A 24,177-nucleotide genomic window follows, 5' to 3' on the forward strand; every position below is an offset into this window, starting at 1 on the left:
GGTGGTCAAGGCCACTGTCCATCAAAAGGGTACATGTTAGCCAAGAATGAAGGGAGTTAAGCCAAATTATGGGAGTGAATTTAGAGGAGGGAACACGAGACAGAGGTTTGTACCTTTAAAATCAGCTAAATCTGAGTCAAGAAGCAAAGTCCTGTTTATGCCATTTATGTGGTCAAACTGGTCATTTGAGAGCAACATGTCCTAAGGCTCAGGTTAGCAAGAATTATATGTGTTTTGCTTCTCAGGTACCTGGCAGTAAATTGGAAGGGGATGAAGTTATAGAGAGACAACAGGAGGAGCGTACAATAGGTGTGTTTATTGAGGACAGACCCTGTATAGCCTTTCTTGACCCTGATAGTAATCGTACTTTGATTAGACAAGACACCTTCCCTAGGAATATTATTTTTTGTGGAGGGACAGTTGATGTGTGCTGTATCCATAGGGCTAAAGTAGAATATCCCATTGCTGAGGTAACTATCCAGGTTGAAGGGCAATTTTATCAACTCTAGGCTAGGGCTAGCAGTACCAGTGAGAGTTTTTTAGGTGTCACTAGGTCTAAGAGCAAGCAGCAACATGCGAGTCCAATGACACGGTGGGAGCCGTTACCATTTGTCAATGAGGATTTGCCTAGTCTGGATTATACCAGGCAGTATAAAAACCATAAAACCAGGAGACAGAGAAGGCAAGATAGTATCTGGGGGACAAAAGTAACTGAGCAGGTATTAAAGCCTGCAGACCACAGACTGTGATGCCATTCCTAGCAACATTGCTGAATTACAAAAAGAAGATTCAACTCTGGCAGCATTGTTTGTTAATCGCATACCAGAGACAACCCAAGTGACAGAGAAGAAAAGGGCTGTGTTTGTAGTGAAGGGAGACAGGTTGTATCGCCACAGTCGGATTGGTGATCAGCTAGTCATTCCCCAGTGCCTCAGGTCTATAATCCTTGAGCTGAGCCACTCCATTCCTTGGGCAGGACATTTAGGGCAGTCAAAAACTTTGGTCAGCATAGTCCCTCGTTTTTATTGGCCCCAATAGTATGTAGACACAGTGAAGTTCTGTCAGTCCTGTCCAGAATGTCAGTTAACTGCCCCATGTAGGAAAGGAGATAGGGCTCCCATATTAGTATGCCCATAATTGATACACTCGTTTCCCACATTGCTATGGACATCGTGGGCCCATTAGAAAGGAGTAGTGATGGCTACAAGTATGTCCGTGGTAGGCTAGTGGTTAAGGCGCCGCTCTCGCCGCTGCAGCCCAGGTTCGAGTCAGGGTTGTGTCAGGAAGGGCATCTGGTGTAAAACACGTGCCAAATGTCAACTTGCAAGTTGTCAGTGTGATGATTCGCTGTGGCGACCCCTAAATGGGAAAAAGCTGAAACTGACTTAGTGATGGCTACAAGTATATTCTTGTAGTTTGTGATTATGCATCAAGTTATCCTGAAGCATTCCCCCTATAGAAGATTAAGGCTCCTCAGATTGTCAACTTCCTTATTCAGTTGTTTTCCAGAGTGGGCATTCCTCAAGAGATCACTAGAGCTCAAGGCACTAACTTTATTTCAAAGCTTCTGAAGGCTGTGTACGGTATGTTGAGAATTCAAGGAGTGAAGACTAGCCCCTATCATCCACAACCTGAAGGCCTTATTGAATGATTTAACAAAACCCTCAAGTCTATGTTGAGGACATTTGTCTCAGATTCAGGGTCAGATTGGGACCAGTGGCTTCCATATTTGTTATTTGCATACAGGGAAGTTCCACAAGCATCAAGTGGTTTCTCACCTTTTCAGCTGTTGTATGGACATTCAGTGGGGGGTCCACTGGATGTTATAAAGGAAGCCTGGGAGGGCCCGATGCCACAACAGCAGTGTAGTGACCTTTCATACGTTTTGAAAATAAAAGAAGTTTTGAGAGCCCAAGCGCAACAGTGACAGAAGCAGTTTTATGACAAGGCTTCAAGAAGGAGAGTGTTTTGGGATGGCCAGAAAGTCCTCTTGAAAACATCCGGTCCGGTAACATATGACCTTTTTCTATCTGATCGCCAGAAAACATGTCAAGTCTTTCATGTGAACCTAGTGAAGGAGTGGATTAGCAAGGCAGAATAGGCTATTACTTTACTGGCATGTACAGTGGTGGGTGAGGAAGAGATGCAGAAGCAGTACTTTCCCTCTACAACTGAGATTTGTGTGTTTCCAGATCTAAGTCATCTTACGGCAGATCAGCAGCAAGAGCTACACGATCACATACCTGGAGAACTCTTCAGCTCAAAGCCATAGTGCACAAACTTTACTAAACATGAGATTCAATTGCATTCTCTAACACAAGCCCATTAGGGACACCACCTGTTGAATTCCTGCCAGACTTGTCCCTGAACTGAAACAGGAGGTGGATGAAATGCTGGCTAATGGTATTATTGAACCTTCTAGGAGTGAATGGTGTAGTCCTGTGGCGTTGGTTCCTAAGAAAGATGACCCAAAGCTGAGATTTTGTGTTAATTTTTCAAAATTGAATGCTGTGTTTGCTTTTGATCCTTATCCAATGTCGAGGGTGGATGAATTGATTGAGCATTTTTTATCCATACGTCTTAAATGTTTGGTTATTCTCACCATGCAGAGGACAGACAAAAAGAGGAGGCACCCAACAACTTCCTCATTTTATACACTCTCTGATGTCATCAGTGATGTCATGAGGGTGAACCAAGTTAGAAGGTGGGGATTATCAATGTTAAGTGGCGTCATGAATTGATTAGTAATGTGTAAATTGTAGGGACTGAGAATTGTATATATGCCCTAAAGGTTGGTGACTCTGAATGTTAAGTGATAAAGATAAGTCCAGGGTAATTGACTTGTGTGAGGATGGAGTTGTGGCTCTACCTGTAGGCTCTGGGAAATGGTGTAGTCTGAGGGAGGGTTGATGTGCTTGTAATTTAAGTTGTTGTTTTGAGTTGTTATCTTCAGTTATGTAAAGTTAACTATTTGGTTGTTTATGGATATTTTTGGAGCATGTGTATCTTAGTGGCGCATCATTTTAAAATAAATCATCTATTTGGAAACCTGACGATGTTTTTTGAGTCTGCCTCTTCCTATTTTTCAGCCACTTGGGTTTGATCTACCACAGGTAATAATATATGATAAATCTGTTCGTTTGATCATAAAGTGTGATGCTGCTGTAAGGAGAACTCATGAATACAAACATCACTTTGTTTTGCTGAAGTAAACACTCTTTTATGATGGCTCTTAAATATTTTAGTCTATAATTTGTATAGTGTTCCTTTATTTTTTTATATAAATGTGATATATAAATTCAAGTTTTTCAGATAATGTCCAAACTGTTTGGTACTAACTTTCAACAATAAATCTCATAGTGAAAATACATCAGTTTCCTCCATGACAAGAAACAGGCAGCTGCCATTTACCTGCAAAAGATTAAATCTCACAGTATGTACTGTATGCGATTGTCTCCAATGTGGCATTCACTCTCCTGTCAGGAGGTTCTCAAGGGAAGTCATTCCTTATTCTGTCTCTGCTGTATAGTCTGCAGCTCTTGGCAATCTATCTCTATATAAATTATATCTTTTGACCTTCTACCACTAATGTATATCAGATGGAAGACAAGAAGGCATACTTATAGTTGTCTCCCTGTTAAAGCCTTTGTATGTACACAATAAATCTGCATCACAATTTCTGATAGTCATTCTATCATACTTTACTTTTCAGCATGTAAAGTATTTACAAATGGATTGCTTAAAGTCAGGCTAAGCATAGACATTCCCTCCTGTTTTCTTAAACAGGACAGAGCCTCCATGTGAGATTTAGTGGGAAATAATAGCTGGTGTAGCAGTGCCAAGGCCTAATCAACCTATCATCCCTTACAAGACACCAGCAATAAAATACTGCATAACTAATCATGAACATCAGGAAGTTAAAGGCCAACGTCACATCAGAATGATCAAGATTAATTAAGTAAAGTCAAAGTTAAGTTCTGCAGCAGACTTTTTTCCCCAATGCATTATGTTTAAACATATATTACAGAGAGGATGTGACAGCCTTCTCCACATTAATGGGGGTAGATGTTGAAACGAGGACTGCAATTATTTCCTTTAGCAGATTATATGTCTGAATTCATATTTGCCATTTTGTTTTTAAAATGTCAAAATAACACAATACAATAGTAATGAATAACACCCCCCCACACACACACACACACACACACAAACACCTTACAGAACGAATTCACTTCATCACTTCATGAAGATCATGTCGGTAATCTAGGTAATATACTAATATACTACAGGTAATTGATGCAGACTACTTTGCCTCATATCACTATTATGTCTGTCACCCCCTCACCTGTGGCTTGTTCAGTGATTTCATACAGGTTCTTGGATGTCTGTCTCCTTACTGGGTTCACTATTATTAATATGTTGTTTTCCTGACTCAGAAAAGCGTTAAACTATATAACCTCTACTGATATTCTGCACAGGTCTTTGCTGTGTGAACCCTAAGCCGTCCTTGACCCACTCATCGTGACCTGTGTGGGCAGACTTTCCTCTCCAGCCAGCCACTTTCGGAAGCCACTGCACTATCTGGGAGCTAAAGTTATAACTCTGCATCATTCACCATCCGATTCCAGACACAGTCACACATTCTGCAAGTTTCATGTTTTTTTTTATGCAAGCTCATGCATTTATAAATATGTTCTTTGACGACAATAGTAATTTTTTTTACATATTTTCACTCAACTTTATGAGCCAGTGGCTAAAACCAGATGCACCACGCGCACAGTCGCTCTAAAACAACAAGGATTTTTAAAATTGCGGTCAGTACATCTAAGGATGGGCTTCTTTCGGGGTTTCTCCCTGTTATTAGTCACTACGGCCGAGCCCACGTCCATATAATGAACCCCGTTCTGTGTTTGATCTCAAACTTCTCGGGTCGGTTCCAAGCCCCCTGGCTGCCCTGTGCCAACATTCAGGGCTGCTTCTCAGACAACGTGCTGGAACTTTGTAAAGCCAAAGCCTCCCAGCGCGTCCTGAGACACACACATAAAGTAACAACACCTCCCTACCTCGTAATCACCAAGAGAAGAGACCACATGAGGTAAACACAGAATACGGAGGGGATAATGCACGAAACATGCAAGGTGCAAATTTACCCTGTAGCGCTCTCTTATTTCTATCATAGCCCACTTATATTGTGAGTAACTGCGCTTAAGACTGCGCCTAGGACGCTGGCTCAAACATACACTCCACTGAGGGACAAGCAGATAATTAAAGTGGGCGCTTTACCTTGCTTGGATGGGCCACAAAACAGCGAAAGAAGACAGAACAGCCCAATTGCATTCTCCACCGCCATGTACAGCCTTTGATTTCCACCAGTGGGGTAGCAGCGTGAGTCTATACAAGCAGCTATTCCGTTATAGCGACATGCATATATTAGAATCCGCTTTTCTCTCCGCCGGTGCGTAAAGGAGTCTATAAATGTTTAGGTCACTTTGGTTAACAGTCCCCTGACTATCCTAACAATAAGGTTTTATTAGTCGAGCCGTCGTCTCTCGGCGCTTCAACGCCATGTTGCGAACGAATGCCTAGTGTGTGTGTTGGCTGCTGGTCCACACACACGCTCGCATGGACGCACACAAGCGCGCACATACGCGCACAATCACCAGACACTGGCTGGCTGGTCGTCTCTGGAGTCCCGAAAAGCTCTCTGTGATTTCAACACACCTCTTCTTCCTTTTTGATCAGCTCAGTGCTTTCCACTGACACCGAACATCCATTCTAATCGGATGCGCAGCAGAAACACTTGCAATTCCAAATTTCTTAAAATATATTTTACCACAGGCGCCTTCTTTGTATGTCTGCGATGATGAATTCGTTAGGGTAATGCTTCTCACTTTCTGCTAGAGCAAAACCAAGTGTGCAGAATGGTCTGGCTGAGCGGTTATCTGTAATGACTGCTAATGTGTTGCCTTGAATGAACCCAGTGTTGCAGACACCGCTGTTTATAACACTCGCACATCTTGATACACGTGTCTCACTGAAAACCTTATCTTTTAACAATACAAAGTCACTCATTCATACAGTCATTCATCTGTGTAATTTAAGCAGTGTAGCCTTTTTCCTCAGTGTCTGTGTGTGGGATGCCCCTATGTTTATGCACGTGCACGGACATATGCGCATGGCTGTGTAAATGCTTGTGAGTGATAAGGTCTAAAAAATGGGAAGAGAGGCACACGTGTTCCCCGGCAAGAACAGGCAAGAGGAGGAGGAGGAGATGAGGGCGTTGGTGGTGTGTATCCAAATCAATCAACCAGCTCGTCTCCTGCACTGAGTGCTGAGGGACCCACTGACTTTTGCATGCAAACACATAGCAGGAGCCAGCTGGAGCCCAGCCTTTCCAGAGCAGACAAAGACTCGCCTTCTGCAGCACTCTCAGCATCACTGATACCAAAAGCATCCCCATATTCACCATCACTCAAAGAAAAAGCAGAAAAGAAAAACACAAACAGATACAGCAGTTAATATACATCAGAACTGCTTCACTGTAATCAGATGTTCTTTGAAATTCCATGGTACCATCCCTTGATGGTGCGATATCCAGTAGTACTGCTTGTGGGGATAAAAGAAAGCCTATTGCCAATTTTTATGTAGCCATCTTGCACCATTTGAATTATACTGAAACATTTACACTTTTTAAACAGCATCCTTTGTTTTGTTTTTTTTCAAAATGGATCTACGGTATTCAAGAGTAGAATACTTTATACACTGCCTACAACATGAAGAAGAAAGACAGGCAGTCCTAAAAGGCAGTAATGAATGAGTTCCCAGTGGTAATAACCATGTCCAGCAAGATTTCCCGTCTCGGCATATCTATTTAATGCCAATATAAAACTGATTTGAGCCGATGAAATCAAATGGGATGGATACATTTCCCAGGTGTCTAATTAAAGCAAATGTCTGGGCCATCGGATTATGTTATTGCATTGGAAAACTAATAGCATTACTGTGTCCTCTGTGATTGTGGTCAAGCTGTAATTTCCCTGGTTCTAATGTTTCCTCCCTAGCTGCCATAAAAGAAAGAACACAAACTACCAGCCGCTCACAAATCACCCTACAAAAGCTTTACAGTAGTATAGTTTTGTCATAAAATGTCGACACATCACTATTTGCTGCTTTGGCTGTCTGCCTCTATACATCATATAGTGTGTGTTAACAAATGTTAACACATAAAAGCAGTACATGTCTGCAACGCAGTACATGATTATATAACCAAAAAATATAAGTTTATATTACAATGCCCTCGCTCAGACAGAGAGAAATTAAACAACTCTTATTGTTTAATCCGCTATGTCAGAAGTGGATGCAGTGGTGTGGATGATCTGCTCCGAGCTATGTTTTTAATTATGAACAGCACTCAGAAGGCGCAAAACTCTGACAAGGCAGCTTAGCTTTCCCATAATGCTATTCCACCTAAAAGCAATGTTCTCATGATAGTTTGATTCTTGTAATATGATTCCTTGACCATAAAAACCTGCCCCTAGCATTTGGAATCACACAGATATCATTGTTAGTTTGAAAAGTACTCAAGGAAAACCAACATTTTACTAATGGTGATTTTATTCAGGATCTAGCACAACAACTGCTGAAGATAGGTTAAACTCATTGCTCCTAAACTGAATCAGCAGAGTTTCAGCTAGAATGTGGTCTTAGTTGCAAGTCTAAATCAACAAACAAACAAGCAAGCCAACAAACACTAGTAAAAGGTAATAACCTGATTCCCTTTAACCAGAATCCAACTAAAAGCAGCGGCAGTTGAAACCCCGTCTGCAGTTCATTACCTCTGGCAGACAAGGCTGAACATGTTAATTCAGACTGGTGCTTCTGTGATTGAAAATTAGTCTCTCATTTCCATATTTAAAGCAGTTTTGTTCACAATAAAACAATGTGCTCCAGGAATTAGAGCCCAGAACAGCAGCTTTCTTTTCACAGTCCAAGAAAGACAGCCATATTCGCTGAAGATAGAGCAAGCCAGTTGCTGAGAAAATGATTTGAACATTTGATACTTAGCCCCCTGAGACTAATTAGGAGACTAAACTTGTCTGGCTTGAGTCTAACTAAAAGAGGTTTCAGCAGTTTCATTTGGCACTTAGGACAAGGTTGGTGTTGCTGTTTTTCTTTTCAACATATTCAATTTTTCTACTACAGACAATATTGTAATTGGTTAGCGAGCAGCTGAGCAACTCTGCAGTGCTACAGAAAATACCATAGTCAGTGCTGTATTTATGGTTGTAGAAAAATAGGTCCATGGGCTGAGATTAAAGTTGTTTCAAGAATATTTTTGAATCAGCTGATAACACAATATGCTTCTATTAAAATACTGTGATGCCTTTTGAGTTTGTCGTTCTAATTATCTAGTTTTGCTTTTCATTTTTATATAGTGTCTAAGCTCAGGGGGGAGTTTTTGAATGCTGAATACAATAGCCTCTGTGGAGCTGTCTTTCATCTTCCTCAAGGTCAGACACCCATCTCCATCTGACAGCACAGCATCTCCCTGAATAGGTAAGAAATATCACAGACTGACTGATCTACACATAGAACAGTGCCCTCAGCTGGAGGTGATAAGAAGTGACCACATCAGGCCCAGACTCAGGCATGCATCATTCATGTCAACAGTACAAGGGGAGCAACGCTGATCAGAACACTGAGTGAACCCAGTGTAGAAAGAAATTTCTACAGTCCATACTGTAACTTTAGTTCATGTGTTCTCTTTAACGCCCCCGTTTTCACACAAGCTGGGAATCAAACTTTTTGATGCTAAAAATAATATTCATAAGTCTGCCACATTTTCAGCTGTATTTATTGAACTACTGTGTATTTTTTATTGAACAAACACTGTATGCTATGACCCGTGGTCCATGTTTGGATATGCAAATGAGGTTGGTGTATGATTGCCTCGCCACACTGTTATTCCAGCTCCTCCCCGCTGGAGGGGTGCCCTCCACATACTTGGCCTGGAGAAGAGTGTCGCCATAGAAACTAAGACAAGGATGGCACATGAGCTTAAGAGGTGACTGGACAAATGGTTTTTCTTTTGGAGGACAATGACTCCAGGGTGCACTGGCGCTGGGCTGCAATTGAGAACATCAAGCAGGGATATTGAGTGTTGAACAACAGACGGACTTGTTTTTACTTCATTTAAACTGCATTTACTCACCCAGTCATGAAGATAAATAAATGTATTTATGTATTCAATAAAACAACTAGGCTAGCATGTGCCTGTGTTTTCTGTGTGGCCATGCTACTCTGTGTGTGTATGTGTGTGTGTGTGTGTGTGTGTTTGTGTGTGTGTGTGTGTGTGGTGTAGTTACTCCATATTTTTCTGACAAATGTCAAAAAAAGTTTTAAAAGGTGTGAGCACCAAGTCAAAACATTGTTTAAAAATAATAACACAAATCAGATGCTGTAAATGATAAATTAATGCTAATGAGTAAATGAATAATGAATGAATACAGATTTATGATATAAATTATAAATCTGTATCCATCCATCCATTTTCTTCCGCTTATCCGGAACCAGGTCGCGGGGCAGCAGTCTAAGCAAAGATGCCCAGACTTCCCTCTCTCCAGACACTTCCTCCAGCTCCTTCAGGGAAATGCTGAGGCGTTCCCAGGCCAGCCGAGAGACATAGTCCCTCCAGCGTGTCCTGGGTCTTCCCCGGGGCCTCCTCCCGGTGGGACATGCCCGGAACACCTCCCTAGGAAGGCGCCCAGGAGGCATCCGAAATAGATGCCCGAGCCACCTCAGCTGGCTCCTTTGGAAAATCTGTATTCATTTATGGATTATTTGAATCATAGAGGGAATTCTGACTAATCCAAACAGAACTAAGAAATAAGACACTGTATGTCTTTGTTTTTGATGTTCACTTAATGTTGATGCTATGATATTCTCTCACCCTTCCTTTCCTCTCTTCTTCTCTGTCTTCTTTCTTTTTCTACCCCTCTTATTCTGTCCTTGTCTTATTCAGTACTTCATATCCTGCTGTCTGTCTACACCCCATCCAGGATGATGATGAAACAAGCAGCAAAGAGTGCCCAGAAAAGACTCATTGTGTTGCATCAATACAGTGTTGGCAAAGCCCACGGGGGAAATCTGACTTTCCCATTCTAATCTATGCAGAGTGAAGCACTGGTGGTGGTTGGTGAACTGGAGTGGGAGGGAATAGGTGGGCTGTGTTAATATAGAGTAGGGCCATTAGTCCCTAAAAGAAGCAGCCCTCATCCTAATTAGCTTAAAAAGGTTCTGAATCAGAATCTCAGCTGAAGATTGTGAGGTGCTAAAGAAAGGAGCTCATCTCAATGGTCCTGTCAATGGTGGTCTTGTCGCATGGAGGACAAGAGAGGCAAAATGAGAGTGAGACAGACAGACAAGGAAACAAGAAAGAGAGACCACTTATAGCCAACTCTACTGTAGAGTTTTTTGAAAAGGCTTATGGCACGCCAGCCTTAAAACATCCTGTCACAAGCTTGTCTATACTGAAACTCTTTCTGATAAATGTAAATGGAGAGAGGAGAAGAAAAATGAGGGTGTCAGGAGTGACAGTGTAAGATATGGGAAATGAAAAAGGAAAGTTTTACCAGCTTCTATCAAGTATTCTCTTTAATTCACTATGCACTTTTATTGTTTTTCTTTCCTTGACTGCACAGTGTTGAACTTAATTTTGCATGAATGGATGAAAAATGAATGAAAATTCACCATGGGGAAACATCCAAACACACTCATGTAATGAAACAATGGCAAATACTTTTTTGTTAACAAGATGACAACATGATGATGCCATTTTGGAGAAAGCCTTCCAGTATGTTATATGCAGGTGTATTGTTTGGGAGCTCAATATTCTGTAGAAAAGAAGAATGCCTCTCACACTGCTGCTACTGTACATTACATCAATGTATCAGATGGTTTGGTTCCAGCAGAGTTTTACCAGAGATGAATTGAAATGAATGCTTGTGCCTCTATTGTAACAACTAAAGAAAAAGAGAGAGAGAAAACTCAGAATTTCAAGGCAACAACCTTCAATACATTTTTGAGTTAGATAAGATAGATAGTTAGATAGATGGTCATTCCATCATTTCTAGCAGACCACCCTTTTCTTATCTTCTACACAGCCTACTAAATTAGCTAAATGAGGCTTCGCTATACTGTTATAATTTCCTTTTTTCAAATAATAGTTGAGAGGGTGTAGTAACACAGTCTTTTCCAACCCTGCCTTTGCACAGATACAATTAGTTTTAAGTAGTCAACAAAATTTGGAGCCAAAGCCGATTTTATATGAAGTTAACTTGTTTTGTATGCAGTTTCATGCAATGCCAGGTTAAGTCCGCTGATACAGGGGTTGGTCGGTTTCAGCACCATGGACAGAGAGCTAATCGGTGATTGGGTCAACAATACAACGTCAAGGATTAGAGTAATACGCCTATTGGTCTGAATCAAAATGGCAGCAGATTTAGGCACGGCGATTGGTCGAGAGCCAGGCTAGTCAGGATTTGTTACTCTCATCAAACTGTCCAGAAGAAAACATTTTAGTTGTGTAACAGTTTGCTTGTAGATAGTGTCCGATTTGTAGCGTTCGATTCAGGACGCATTTGAAACCCTCACTGGTGACTGTAAACACCGCACTGTAAACAGACGTGCGAGTGCTCTTCGGGGGAGGTAAGCAGATTATGTTTCCCCAGGAATCCGTAATTCCTGGCTGTGATGGTCAACCTGCTGTCAAACTGTCTTCCCATGTCGCGACTGTTGCTGACTCTTTTCATCCATCAAATACAACTTGCATGTGTGATCGCAGCCACGGTCTCCGGGGTGTGTGAACATGTATTTATTTATTTTTGTTCACACATTAAATCTTTTTGCACGACGTCTTTATGTATTGTACTGTATTTTATTCTCATAAAGTACTGTATGGTTGGGTTGGCAGTGTAAGACAGAGCGAATTTATTTTTCCTTCAGGATGTGGATATCAAAACTACAAATTATCATATGAGGTTATAGAAGGACGTCACCAATAGGATTCCTATAGCAAGTCCTGACCTATATTTATGTCCCTATTTGACAGGCTCAAGAGACTGAAAAGGAGTAAATCTAAGCAGCAGGCGTTATCCACATGGCAGGTCAGTACATTCATGTAGAGAAAAAAAAATGATTCTGGCAGTTTGACATGCCTGATATAAAATTACTATTATTATTATGTATTTATTTTTATTTTTTGCAGAGCCAAACTTCCCCCCACTGCCTGGATTCATTCCACTCAAGCCATGTTTCTATCAGGACTTTGATGAGATCCCTGAACAGCACCGCAGCATGTGCAAGAAAATGTACCACCTGTGGATGTGTGAGTGGCTTTCAGGGATATTCCACTTATTATATTACAATATCCTTACATCAACCTACTTAAATAAAGTTTGGAGCTTAAATTTCAACTATGACATTTAAATGACCTTTTTCTGCAAAAACTGCCTGAATCCAAAATAGATTATCAGACACTCTTAAAGGACATTAAGATCATAAGAATTTTCCTAGAGGCCCCATAAATTGTCTTCTCCTCTGTGGTTTGCATGTGATAAGAACTGCGTAGCAGAAGGACAATGGTGTACAAAGATTTCTTTGGTCCAAAAATGTTTTTTTATTGACTGTGGCTGAGATATTCTGACTCGTTTATTTGCTAATGAGTCATAGTGCTGACCAGATGGCCTTGGTTTGAGCTGAGCAGTTCATATTGAAATGATGTTAAACAATTTTTGCCAAAGGCACTTTTATCAAAGTTTATTACATTATAAGTACACAGTACAATGATGTTTTGGATTTTGGTCTGCGCTGAAAACTCCCTGCCCATCCATGAAGGCATGTAATGGAGCCGTGGCCAGAGAGAGCAGCATGAAATATCCCAGCACTGCTACACAATGACATAGGTGTTTGAATGCTAATTTAGCAGGTAGAATAATAAGCCAAGCAACAGTAAAAAATAGCATAAAAATAATGAATGAAAAATTGAAGGTTGCAACTGACTTGGCCAAATGAAACAAGTCCAGAAGTGCCTCTCCACTCCAATAAACCTGCAGTAAACTGTAGCATGATTTTGACTGTGTCTGTGTACACTCAACAAAGCCAAAGATCTTTTCATTTTTGAATAATCACATAGGCACATAATGAAGTATGCATATATCTCTGGGTACTATATTTTATTGGCGTTAACTCCTTTTCTCTCTGCAGGCGTCTTCTGTTTTGTAATCGGTAAACATAAGCAGGTATCCACACTTTGCTTTTCGATGTGCTTTAATTCTCTTTCCTTGTCTTACTGGCCTTTCTTGTATTGGGATTTGCCATTGACCACACGTTGCAATGTGCATGCACGTTGCTTTTTGCACCTGAGTAATCTTCTGTATTGTACCTTTAGATCATGCTGATAATTAAAAACAAAAGACATGCAAAAAGGCTAATAAGGGAACTTCTGCAGCTATTAACAGTCACTGTCTTCCTGTCCACTGTCCATTTTTCAAGCTTGTTTTGCATGTGCATGTGTGTGCACACAGGCCAGTTGGTTGCATTTTATACAGCAGTTTTTGAAATAGTTGTGTTGTGGTCCCACAGTGAATAGTACTACACTTGCAGTGAATCTCATTGGCTGCTTTGCTTGGATGATTGGTGGAGGTGGAGTGACGAACTTTGGGTTGGCTATCATCTGGCTCCTCATGTTTACTCCCTGCTCTTATGCCTGTTGGTTCCGGCCCATCTACAAGGCCTTCAGGTATGATGAATTCTTCCACAGCGACAATAACTCTGTATCATATACAACATAATGTAGAGTATGTTACCAAGTAATGCTGAGCAATAGAGACAATATTTCTGGATAATGGCTGGGGAGGATGCTGGCACAGTCTGGCCACTCCTTGCCGGCAGCGATATGTATGATGCCTGGGTCTATGACAAAGCTGCTCACGGCTGTGTTGTCATCTACTACAGATGGCAGATGTGGGAGAATGATGCCACTTGTTAGAGAGGCATGTGGTTGAGTAGTTTCATTGTGACTGGCTGTGAATAAACCTGAAAAAGGTTCAGTGTGTGGATTCCCAAACACAAGCTGTGCAGCCACAGATAAATGATAGAGGGTGAAGTCTGTATGTAAGCAGCACTTCCCCATATGGCTGCATGACAGTGACTTTGACAATTAACAGTGAGACGCCACAGTTTGCCACAGCTGTCCTAAAAGGTTTTGGGACTATTTAGCTGTATAGACACTGATGCTTCAAATTTTCTGGAAGAAAGTATGCCCACCTCTGGTGTAAATTAGTTAGAAGTTAGTCTTGGGAAGACTGAAGTAAAGGAGTACAAGTATATTGAGAACAGAGCGAATCCACAGTCTGCCACAGCTACTGTATACTTAAAGTACTAGGTATCTACTCATACATGTTTCTACTTTGTACTGTCATGTGTTGCTTTTGATTTACATTTATTCTTTTATCTAATTTGCATTTTATCTATATATGCATTGTTTTATCTGCGTGTATTGTGTTTAACACAAACTTGTTTTATCTTACCCTGTAGGGCTGAATGACCTGAAACCAAATGTAGATAAAGTAAATAAATGACAACTATGATGTGAAAATTCGATATTATAGCTAAAAGAGTGACACTTTTTGATTTGTTATTTCTGGTTTCTCAGGAGCGACAGCTCCTTCAACTTCATGCTGTTCTTTTTTATGTTCATGGCCCAAGTTGGCATCAGCATCATCCAAAGCATAGGGATCCCTGGATGGGGAGTATGGTAAGCAGTCAGATTAAAATGCAAAGAAAACATGTCATAATTTCATTTCATAATGTTAGGAAAAGATTTAGCATGTTTGCATTTATATTAGTCTTTCATTCAAAGGACCTTTTATTGTTAGTTTTATCAAAAAATAATTGTTTTGGAAGATTTGAAGAGATTAAGAAGACTGCAAAAACAAAAAACTACAAAATCGACTTTTGAATGAAACCTTTTGAGCTCAAGCAATAAATCCAGTAAGCTAGCCTGTATTTTTTAAAAGACCTGCTTTCATTAACATGACAGTGATGGACCATCAGAAATTGCTCTCATAACTTTTACGATAGTGCTGTTATTAGATTTTGAGAGGCCATTAAAGAGATCTTCAAAATGTCATCTGACTCAGGCTGATGATCAGAAATGAATATTATGACAGCCTCCATAAAGTTTATAAATGTCACCATGTGCAATTGGATATTCACATGTATGAGCTATAAAACTTTTAAACTTTATATGGTGGTGCTTAAAGTCCACAGAATCATTGCTATTTAACATTCAGATATTCAGCAGTAGTGAGGGATACCAGACAATCCAATAACAGGTGATAACACTTCATGTTGTGTTCATAGTCTAAAATTATCTATTGTTCTATGGTTTTTTGATAATGGTTGTTCCTTTCTTTCTCAGTGGTTGGCTGGCTACCATCTCTTTCTTCAGCTATAATATTTTGGTTGCACTCATCATGCTGGTCCCTTCTGTCATGTTCACTGCTGTGGCCTTACTGTCCTTTGCTGCTCTCACAAAAGTAAGAATTTGACTTTTGCAAATGTGAATATAGCCTGATTTTGCTGAGCGATGAGTTTTGGGATGATTTATTCTACAGGTACTATATATTTTTTTCAAAAGTACTTTTACTAAACTTTTTGAATTCAGTTTCTACCATTTGATTGCATCGGCTATGCCATCTACATGTTACAGGTCAATCCTTAGAAGCTACGACAGTACAAATTGATCTAATTGCACAGACTTAATGATTAGGAAATACAGTACTATCACCCTAACACTCTATGTCATAACATCAACTAAAGTAATTACTTTCTAATGTGCTGATCATAACTTGCCATCCCACCTTGTCTGCAGATCCATAATTTCTACCGTGGCAGTGGGGCCAGTGTGTCCAAAGCTCAGGAGGAATGGACCACGGGGACATGGAGGAACCCTCATGTCCAGGGAGCAGCCCAGCAGGCTGCCATGGGGGCAGCTTTCCCAGCCATGCAAGATCAATACTCCAGCCCACAATATAATGAAAACCAGATGTAGCCTCTTCAATACCTCAGGTGTCAGAGAAAGGATATGACAGTTATGCCAGACTTTGAATGGCAGGGTTATAAAGAGCACAACATCCCCGAAAATATAGTTGATTTTTATGTAAAAAAAAAAAAAAAAAAAAAATTAAAAAAGTTACAGATAAAACAGAGCTTGCATTTTTACATAGTTTTTTTTTTTTTTACTTTGACCAAATGCAGACAAAGACACAGTGGGATGTTGGTTTTTCACCTTCCTGTGTTAAAGAGCATAGTCTTTTACATTATTTATATGCTTTTTTTCTTTTTCATGTATTTTCGCATGTGAATTACTTTAGAGGCCATGATGAAGATTCAATAGTTTAGTATTAACACAATTATTTAGAAATATATGGTCTGAATGATAAATTACTTAGGGTGTACTGTTGTTTTAGTTTTTCTTTAACTTAAAACTCAAAGGTAAGCCATATATCCATTTCAATTTTGTAACTTTATTTTAATTTTTACTAGCTTTGCTGACATCAACACAACGTCATGGTACTGCAGTTTATCAGTGAATGCACTGTGAAATAAAATGGTGCTGCAATTTGTCTCAGTAAGAAATAATAATGTTACATGCTCTAAATTTGATTTAAATAGAGACAGCAAATTTAATCTTTCTTGAAACTGTGTTTGTGATGTGCTTCCTGTTGACATGTTCACCTTACACTGAAAACATCAAATCACTTTTAATGAATCCAATGTAAATTTGATCAAAAAGCACATATTTTCATTTATGAATTACATCAATTGCAGACCTTTCTCCTGCTGTGTGATTGTTTAACCACAGGGAGGCACTGATGGTTTTAGAATAAAATAAAAGGCTCCCACAGATTACCTTCATTCATCCTTCACAGATCATAGTCAGCATTTATGGCAGTCCTTTCTAGGTCCCACTTCTCTCTTTTTGTCTATCGCTCTCTCTTACACCCCCTTCTCAGTTTTCCTCCCCATGTCACCAAATGACAACCATGGTGATCAAGGTAATCACTAAACACCCACTCACTGCAACAAATATCAAGTGTTGTGTTTTGGGACATGGATGTGGACCTTTAGGGAACATTGTACTCAACCAAAGCCTGGAATAAAAGATTTATAGGGACACTTCTTCTCATTGATTTGCCAGTGTGGGAACCCTGTTTTAAGGCCCGAAATCTATATCACATTAACACAGTTACATACAGTAACAATACAGTTAGAAGGAAATGACATATCATCACTCAGTCCTATGAAACTATGTTGTTAGTAGATCTACTAAGGTGCTTTATAGTCATTATATTTAGTTATTTCACAGTTATCTTGTTCATATTTGACAGAAATGATGGACTGGAGTATGCTGACATTCTAGTTTGAAAAAAAAAATCTTAAGACAAGCTGCTATGTTATCCACAGATTTCATATTGTGTCTTATGTCATTATCACGCACTTACTCGAGGAAGTTGCTTTGCATCGAGCCTATTTGTTTCTTGTTTGAATGTTTTGTTATATTTGCCCCATTTAATCAAGACAGCGTACTCCATCATTAAAATGTTATTTTAAATTGTTTCCAATACATTACACACAGCAAATGGAACTGCAGCTACATTTAAACACTGTTAAAGTGAGAAAGTACTACTTTCCTTAAGGTGGCAGCACTGGCCCGCTCAGGCTGGGCACTATGTGAACTTTGCTTTGATTCCCCAGGATTTATTTATAAAGTCAGTACAAGAGCACAGGAAATCTAAGACAGTTAGGGTGACCGATACTACTTGCCTGAACAAAAAGTGTCTTTTATTTTATTATTATTATTATTGTTTTTTTTACTCACAGATTCTCCCTTGACATTCTGTGAGCGCCATAGATTAGATTCAGGATATACCTTAAATGGATTTATTTGTGGATGTACTCTTCTCTACTGCTTGCCTCTCCCTGTGTCATGAGAGTGATAGAATTACTCTGTGGAGAAGGGGATGAAATTATACAGTGATATGAATGCCCAGAGGACCCGCCAGGAGCCACCAACAAACACTGTAATTGGCATACACAATCCCTTGTGACAACAAGTGACAGCAATGACTTTCACCTTCAGGGGAACAGAACAGGTTGTCAGCTACTGAACATAGTCATTGGTTCATAACAAATCTGTATATATGCTTTTACTTTTACAGTGATATTCTGTCTCTTTATAAAACATGGGAGGAAGACATCCAACTGCATGCCTGTAATTATGTAATTCTGGTTAGAATTTTAAAAAATCGCTAACCTAGATGCCAACTGTGTCTTGGGATGGGTTTACAGTATGTCATAGATTGTTACAAACAATATATAGGGCTGGAGCTCAGTCTAGTTTGTGATTTTTGCGATTTGTGCAAGGTCCTTTACACGTCCTACCTGTGCTGGGAATACTGCAGTTTCCTGTCTTAGTAATGGTGGTAAAGGAAAAAAGGGAGCCTCTTGGGGCCAAAAAAAAACTTCACTCTTCTGCACTCTCTTTCACAACATACTGTCTTTAACAAGTCAGTTTTATCTTATTAGCAACAAATGAGTTTTTACATAAACATGGAAATATTAATATCAGCAGAAACAAGCTGTAAACGTAGCACTGTCTTTGGATCACTTGTGGCTTGATCGTGCAAACTTGGCAGCAAATAATTTATCACATATACTGTACATCTAACAGATACAGAGCAACATTAGCATTCATTTGGAATTGTTTCCATCTACCTGATGAATGTAAGCCTAATATTTACTTTCATTTTTGCTCTGTTCCCGGTCTCCACTAACTACTGTGGGTATTGAAGTTTATTCATAGTTAACTGGTTATGTGTCTGGATAGTGAACCAAAATAGTGAAGTTGCAGGCTTCAGAACCAAAACAATGAGCTGAAAGACACAGGAAAAACCCTGGGGCTTAAACCTCTGTGGTTATGTCTTTACAAGCAAGCAACCTTTTACTATTTGTATAAACGTGTATTATTGTATTTATAGCTCATATACAAATATTAGTTATAGCAGATTCAAATAATCTGCATAAGACAACATATAGGTCTGTTTCAGACTGTGAATGTATTTCAGTGTGGAGCAATATTACAACTGTTATATCTCACTGCAGTTATATTACAAAAAATTTCATTGTGCTTTGCATAATGACAATAAAGATTCTTGACTTGACTTACAAATGATTTTAAGACCAGGTGTTTTGATCAGAATATGACAAGCTAACAAACAAAAAGGCTTGCCAAGATGGGTTTTCTGATATGCAACGCTTCTTCATGCTAAGTCATACCGACAGCAGAGAACAGAGAGGTCTGGGGAAAAGAAGGAGGAGGTGAGGTCCACATAAAGGCCATGGTATGACCCAAAGTTGATGGAGTACAGGGCCTTTTTGTTTTATTTCTCAGGAGAAATTGAGATAGAGTGCCCTTTCATGCTGTTAAACACACACAAATGCACACACACAAACACACACATTATGTTTCCATTATTTCAGGGAACATTAAATTGACTTGCAATCATTTCCTAAAGACTTAACCCAGCCATAACCACTACTTGCCTAACCCTAACCTGCATATTTACAATACACTTACCCTAACCTAAGTCAACACTGACTTACATTTTTGGGACTTGCTTTTTGTCCCCATAAGGACATGGAGTCCCCACAGTGTGACTTTGTAAATGGGTTTACTTCACAGCAACATGAACAAAACCAGGCCACATACTATTCTCTGGACAAAAGTATACAGATGGAGAAATGCACAGGGCCTTTTTTTAGGCATCGGTGACCTAGGGCAGCAGTAAGAGGACAAAAAAGTCTGTGAGATTAATTGCAAATGGCTACTATACTTTTAAATGTCTATCACTGACATTTAATACATACTTTTCCTTATTAAAGTAAAGAAAAAAAAAACAGCTCACACTGCTGTTAGAGGAGACTGCAGACAGACTAAAGAAGGGGACATAGATCAAAAGATCTGTTGGCTGCAGTTTTTGTGACCTCATGGTTCATTTGCTCACACTGCTGTGTAAAAATCACATATGAGTAACCAGGGCACTTATGTTCCATAAACATCATTTTATGACACACAGTGGAATCGGGTTACAGATAATAGGCTACTGTATGTGCGCAAGTGTGTCCTCAGCTGGAGTCATATAGTCAGTGAATCCATGCGTTTAGCAAAAGAAAGATAAACATTGACCTACAACACAAAATTAAATTGATGTCATTGATGTCCAGAGGCAGGAAGGTCCAGGAATTTTGGTTATGATTACGCTGTCAGCTCAGGATGTTTTCTCCTGGACTGACAGCTTTCAAAATTGCCCCATTGTACTCAAAGCACTGAAGGCCTTGTGAGTGAGTGACCCACTGAGCCACCAAATACATAAAAATAGCGATTAGTTTAAGTTTCAGTTGTATAACAGCAGCAGCAGTGAATGATTTAAGCAGTCACCTTGTGCATCTGTTTCATTGACATTTTGCAGGTGAACACACCTCTGCTTCACTTTACTTTTATATAGAATTCAAAATAAATAATCTTAAAAGTTGGTCAGAATAGGACAGAAGTGCTAAGTGAAAGAATCATATTCATAACATCTGCTCCTCAGTACAAAAATGATAGTCATTGCGACAGTCTGCAATGTGGAGGCATCAAAGACACTTCTACACAGATGAACAGTAATCTGGATAATGTTGGACTGATAAGGGGATATGAATAATCTTTTTATGTTCTCTATCATATCCTGAACATGATGAGAATATGACACAGAACAGAAGTTGACTAAAGTTACATTTGAGATAGTACAGTTTAATAAAATGATTATAATAGTCATTAAATATTGTAACAAAAGGTGTAATCCCCCAGGGGCACGAATACAATGTTTCGTCTAGAGCACTAAAATGTCCAGAAATGGCCCAGGCATGGTTACATGGAGCTGTGGTTCTCACACCCAGCATGTTCTCTGAGGTCACAGAGATCCTGTGGGTAAGCTATAACAGAGGAAGAGGATACTGTTGGGAGTACTCTCTCATAAACCTGTTAAATCACACATGGTAGGAAATATAACTAGCTCATTTGCCATTTGGTCATTCACTACCTGCCAGGACATTCCCTTTTTAAGTCTAGGGGAGATATTACCACATTCTCTGTGGAGTGGTTGGAGCAGCAAGCTCACTGGAGGAGGGGTCAAGTGTTATGGGGAGTCTGGTTTAATGTGCTGCATGACCAGTCTCTCAAAGTACTTCATGATGATAGGTTTGAGTGTATGGGACGGTAGTCAGACAGCCCATTACTGTCTGGACAGCACACCAGAGACGTCTTAGGTACCAGGATGATGGTTATTGACTTGAAACATGTGGGGATGAGTGCTTGGGCCAGAGAGATGTTGAAGATGTTGGCGAGGACATTTGCCAGCTGTCCAGCACCAGCTTTTGTATAGTCGTGCCACTTTGAGCGGATTGACCCAAGAGAGGGTCTTTCTCATGCTGTCACTGTGGGACTATTTCTTCATGGCAAGACTATACAGAAACTCACTGCTTCTGTCCAAGGAATAGTGTGGATTTGGTTTTGTTACTATTGGACAATGCTAGTTTATCTGCGTCCACTTTTTCTGACATTATCCAGCTTTGTCCAGTCTGAGCTAGTCTTTGATATTTGTGTTGACACAAACTCATACAAATACACAAATCAGCAACTTCCAAAAACTATTCGCATCACGCAGCAAAAATTCACACCCTAGATCATCTTTTAAATGGCCATGATGAGAGGAATCAGAGCATCCAGCCAGCTACTAAGGAGGGGTCACCCAGCTGTCTGGAGCAGAGCCATGTTAGTCAGCTACAGCGAGGGAGTGCTGCTGCCACAAACCTCTGAAATCACCAGTCTGATGATGGGAGTCGTCCCCCTGACAGCACAGGAAATGGTGACAGTGGAAGTTGAAGAATGAGTCTGATGAATTATGGGCCTGTCAGAGGAGTGAGAGCCTGAGCACTATGGCATAGGGCCGTCACTCCCCGCGGAGCCACTGGAGGGGTGGGTGGGTGTTGGCATGAGGGTTTTTGCAGAGAACCGATTAAGCCTGGAAGCCTATCTTCCCTCCACAAGATCTCCTCATTTGTTCCAATTGCCTGGGACTATAAACATGAATATCCCAACTTCAATTTCTGCCTTTCAAGGAAGGAAAACCTTAATGAGAATTGATAGCCCTGTTGTTGTAACCGTGTGGACTCCCAGGGATGTTGGAGGATTTGTCCATTTGCATACTCTTTATAATTGATGAGTGCAGACACCCAAAGACAAGCCAGATGTTTCAGTGATGAGGCAGGCAGTATTTAAACTGCCAGGCAGTGCACTCAAGTGTGTCTTGTGTCTGACACAGGATGCTTTTTTGTCTCACCACATAACATCCATCGCTTTAGACGTGGAGTGTTATCACAAGAAGAGAAATGTTTGTTAACTGAGATATATATGATGGAGTTAGCTCTGCATAAAGTGAGCGCAGGATGAGCTATTATCAAAACAAATGAGCCAGCAACTGCAGCTGCATGTAAATCTGAACAGTTTCCCCCTCACTATTCAAATATCTTCAGCCATTGACTTTCTCCCTTCCAGTGGTTTCTCATCTGCCTTTATTATTCCTTTACAAAGCCAGCCTTTCCACTTACCTTTCCCATGCAGAAATGTGTTTATCCCTAAGGAAATGAAGATTTCTTAACATCTTTATTCATTTAATTAGGTCACAAAGCAATGCTAGAGCCAGAAGATGAATTACCTGTGGCCTTGATATTGTGCCACAGAATCTCTACACACTAGACTGCAGAAAGTCTGGGGTTGGGCTTTTTGGCAATATCGGCTCACAGACTAGTCCCCATTCTTTCTTTCCACTAAATTCAATTATCCTCAAATAAACCTGCTGAATTGAAGAATGGAGGTCTAAAGTCATGTCTTTTAGCTTTGTGTGATTGTAGGCCACCTGGTCAAATTAGGGTGGATTGATCTGAGTGTCTGTCAACAGTTAGTCTTTTTACTGATATGTCTAACCAGGTCTGAGAACTTGGGATTTTGCAAGACTAGCGGGGTATTTGTAAGTTGAGCACTCTGCTCTTGAAGGACCTTTGTTTCTAAGGTTATATTTACAAATCTTGAAAATTATCATAAACCATACATGCCCACCTAAAAAGTCTAAAACTATTAAATAAAGATGTATGCATTCAGTATACGCTTAATTAAGCCCTTGTACCAGCTATATGCAGATTGTGGAGGGAAAAGCACCCCAGACAAAAGGTCTGATTAAATATAAATAATAATTTATGCACAAATACTCCCTCACAACATGACCTTCCAGGAACGAATACACACACTAATTGTGGCTAAAAAGGGACAGGGGTGGGGAAGGTGCAGCTGAGGTGAACAAATTACTGAAGCTGAGTTTTGTCACCTTGTCATCATTGTCAATGCATGAGTGAAATAAATGTCAGATCAGCTAAGCCATCTGGTGCAAAGGGGGAGGGAAAAAGAAAGAAGAAGACAGGAAGAAGTAGTAATATTTTTCAAGGTAAGTAAGCAAAGATTTGTGGGAGGTTTGTTTGACTGACTGAATTATTTAATTTAATTAATTACCTTGTATTATCATTTTCACAGATTTCCTCTGGGCATCAACTTAGCTACGCTGCATAGCTAAAGGCAGTAATGGTAACTCTCAGTAGATCATGATAGGTCAAAGTTTTGTCACCACAGGAATAAAAACCTCTACAGTGTACCCATGTTCATTACAGATGCCCAAGGCTCAACCTCACTGACCTTCATCACTGTGCAGACAGTACAACTCTAACGGCAACTTGTCATCCTGCTTCACTGGTAACAGTAAACATTTAAGCTAAATGCCATTCACAACATCCTGCTCTCATTTGATCATGACTGACAATTGAATCCCGGTAAAGGTGCGTCTTTGTACTTTTTCTATTTTCAGCATCAGCAGCTTTACACCCGTGGCTTCCTTTCCGGTAGAGATTTTGTGTATTCAATGACATCCTGCCACAGAGAATTCTTTAAGAGCTAATCAGCTCTGC

At 40.1% G+C, this 24,177-nt stretch overlaps 2 protein-coding genes across 3 annotated transcripts in view; one reads left to right on the forward strand and one right to left on the reverse strand.

The window, feature by feature from the left end:
• Positions 1-5,832, reverse strand: part of igdcc4 (immunoglobulin superfamily, DCC subclass, member 4) — a 51,807-nt gene extending 45,975 nt beyond the window's left edge. Inside the window, 1 exon segment of the mRNA XM_020592385.1 lies at positions 5,284-5,832. Within this exon segment, the coding sequence (XP_020448041.1) occupies positions 5,284-5,350 (67 nt within the window). The 5' untranslated portion in view covers positions 5,351-5,832.
• Positions 5,833-11,558: 5,726 nt separating this feature from the next.
• LOC109955821 (secretory carrier-associated membrane protein 5-like) lies at positions 11,559-17,241 on the forward strand. 2 transcript variants are annotated; one of them, XM_020592345.1, is made up of 8 exons: positions 11,559-11,706; positions 12,110-12,164; positions 12,266-12,385; positions 13,264-13,298; positions 13,642-13,798; positions 14,714-14,815; positions 15,482-15,599; positions 15,935-17,241. In XM_020592345.1, exons 5-8 carry the CDS (start codon positions 13,689-13,691, stop codon positions 16,112-16,114), a joined length of 510 nt encoding a protein of 169 aa, XP_020448001.1. In that variant the 5' UTR covers positions 11,559-11,706; positions 12,110-12,164; positions 12,266-12,385; positions 13,264-13,298; positions 13,642-13,688; the 3' UTR covers positions 16,115-17,241. The 2 variants fall into 2 exon arrangements, with proteins under 2 accessions (XP_020448001.1, XP_020448002.1); XM_020592346.1 differs by having other exon boundaries at positions 13,264-13,798.
• The last annotated feature ends 6,936 nt before the right edge of the window (positions 17,242-24,177 follow it).

The sequence above is a fragment of the Monopterus albus genome, unplaced genomic scaffold (assembly GCF_001952655.1).
Source record: "Monopterus albus unplaced genomic scaffold, M_albus_1.0 scaffold17.1, whole genome shotgun sequence".
NCBI classification, from domain to species: Eukaryota; Metazoa; Chordata; class Actinopteri; order Synbranchiformes; family Synbranchidae; genus Monopterus; species Monopterus albus.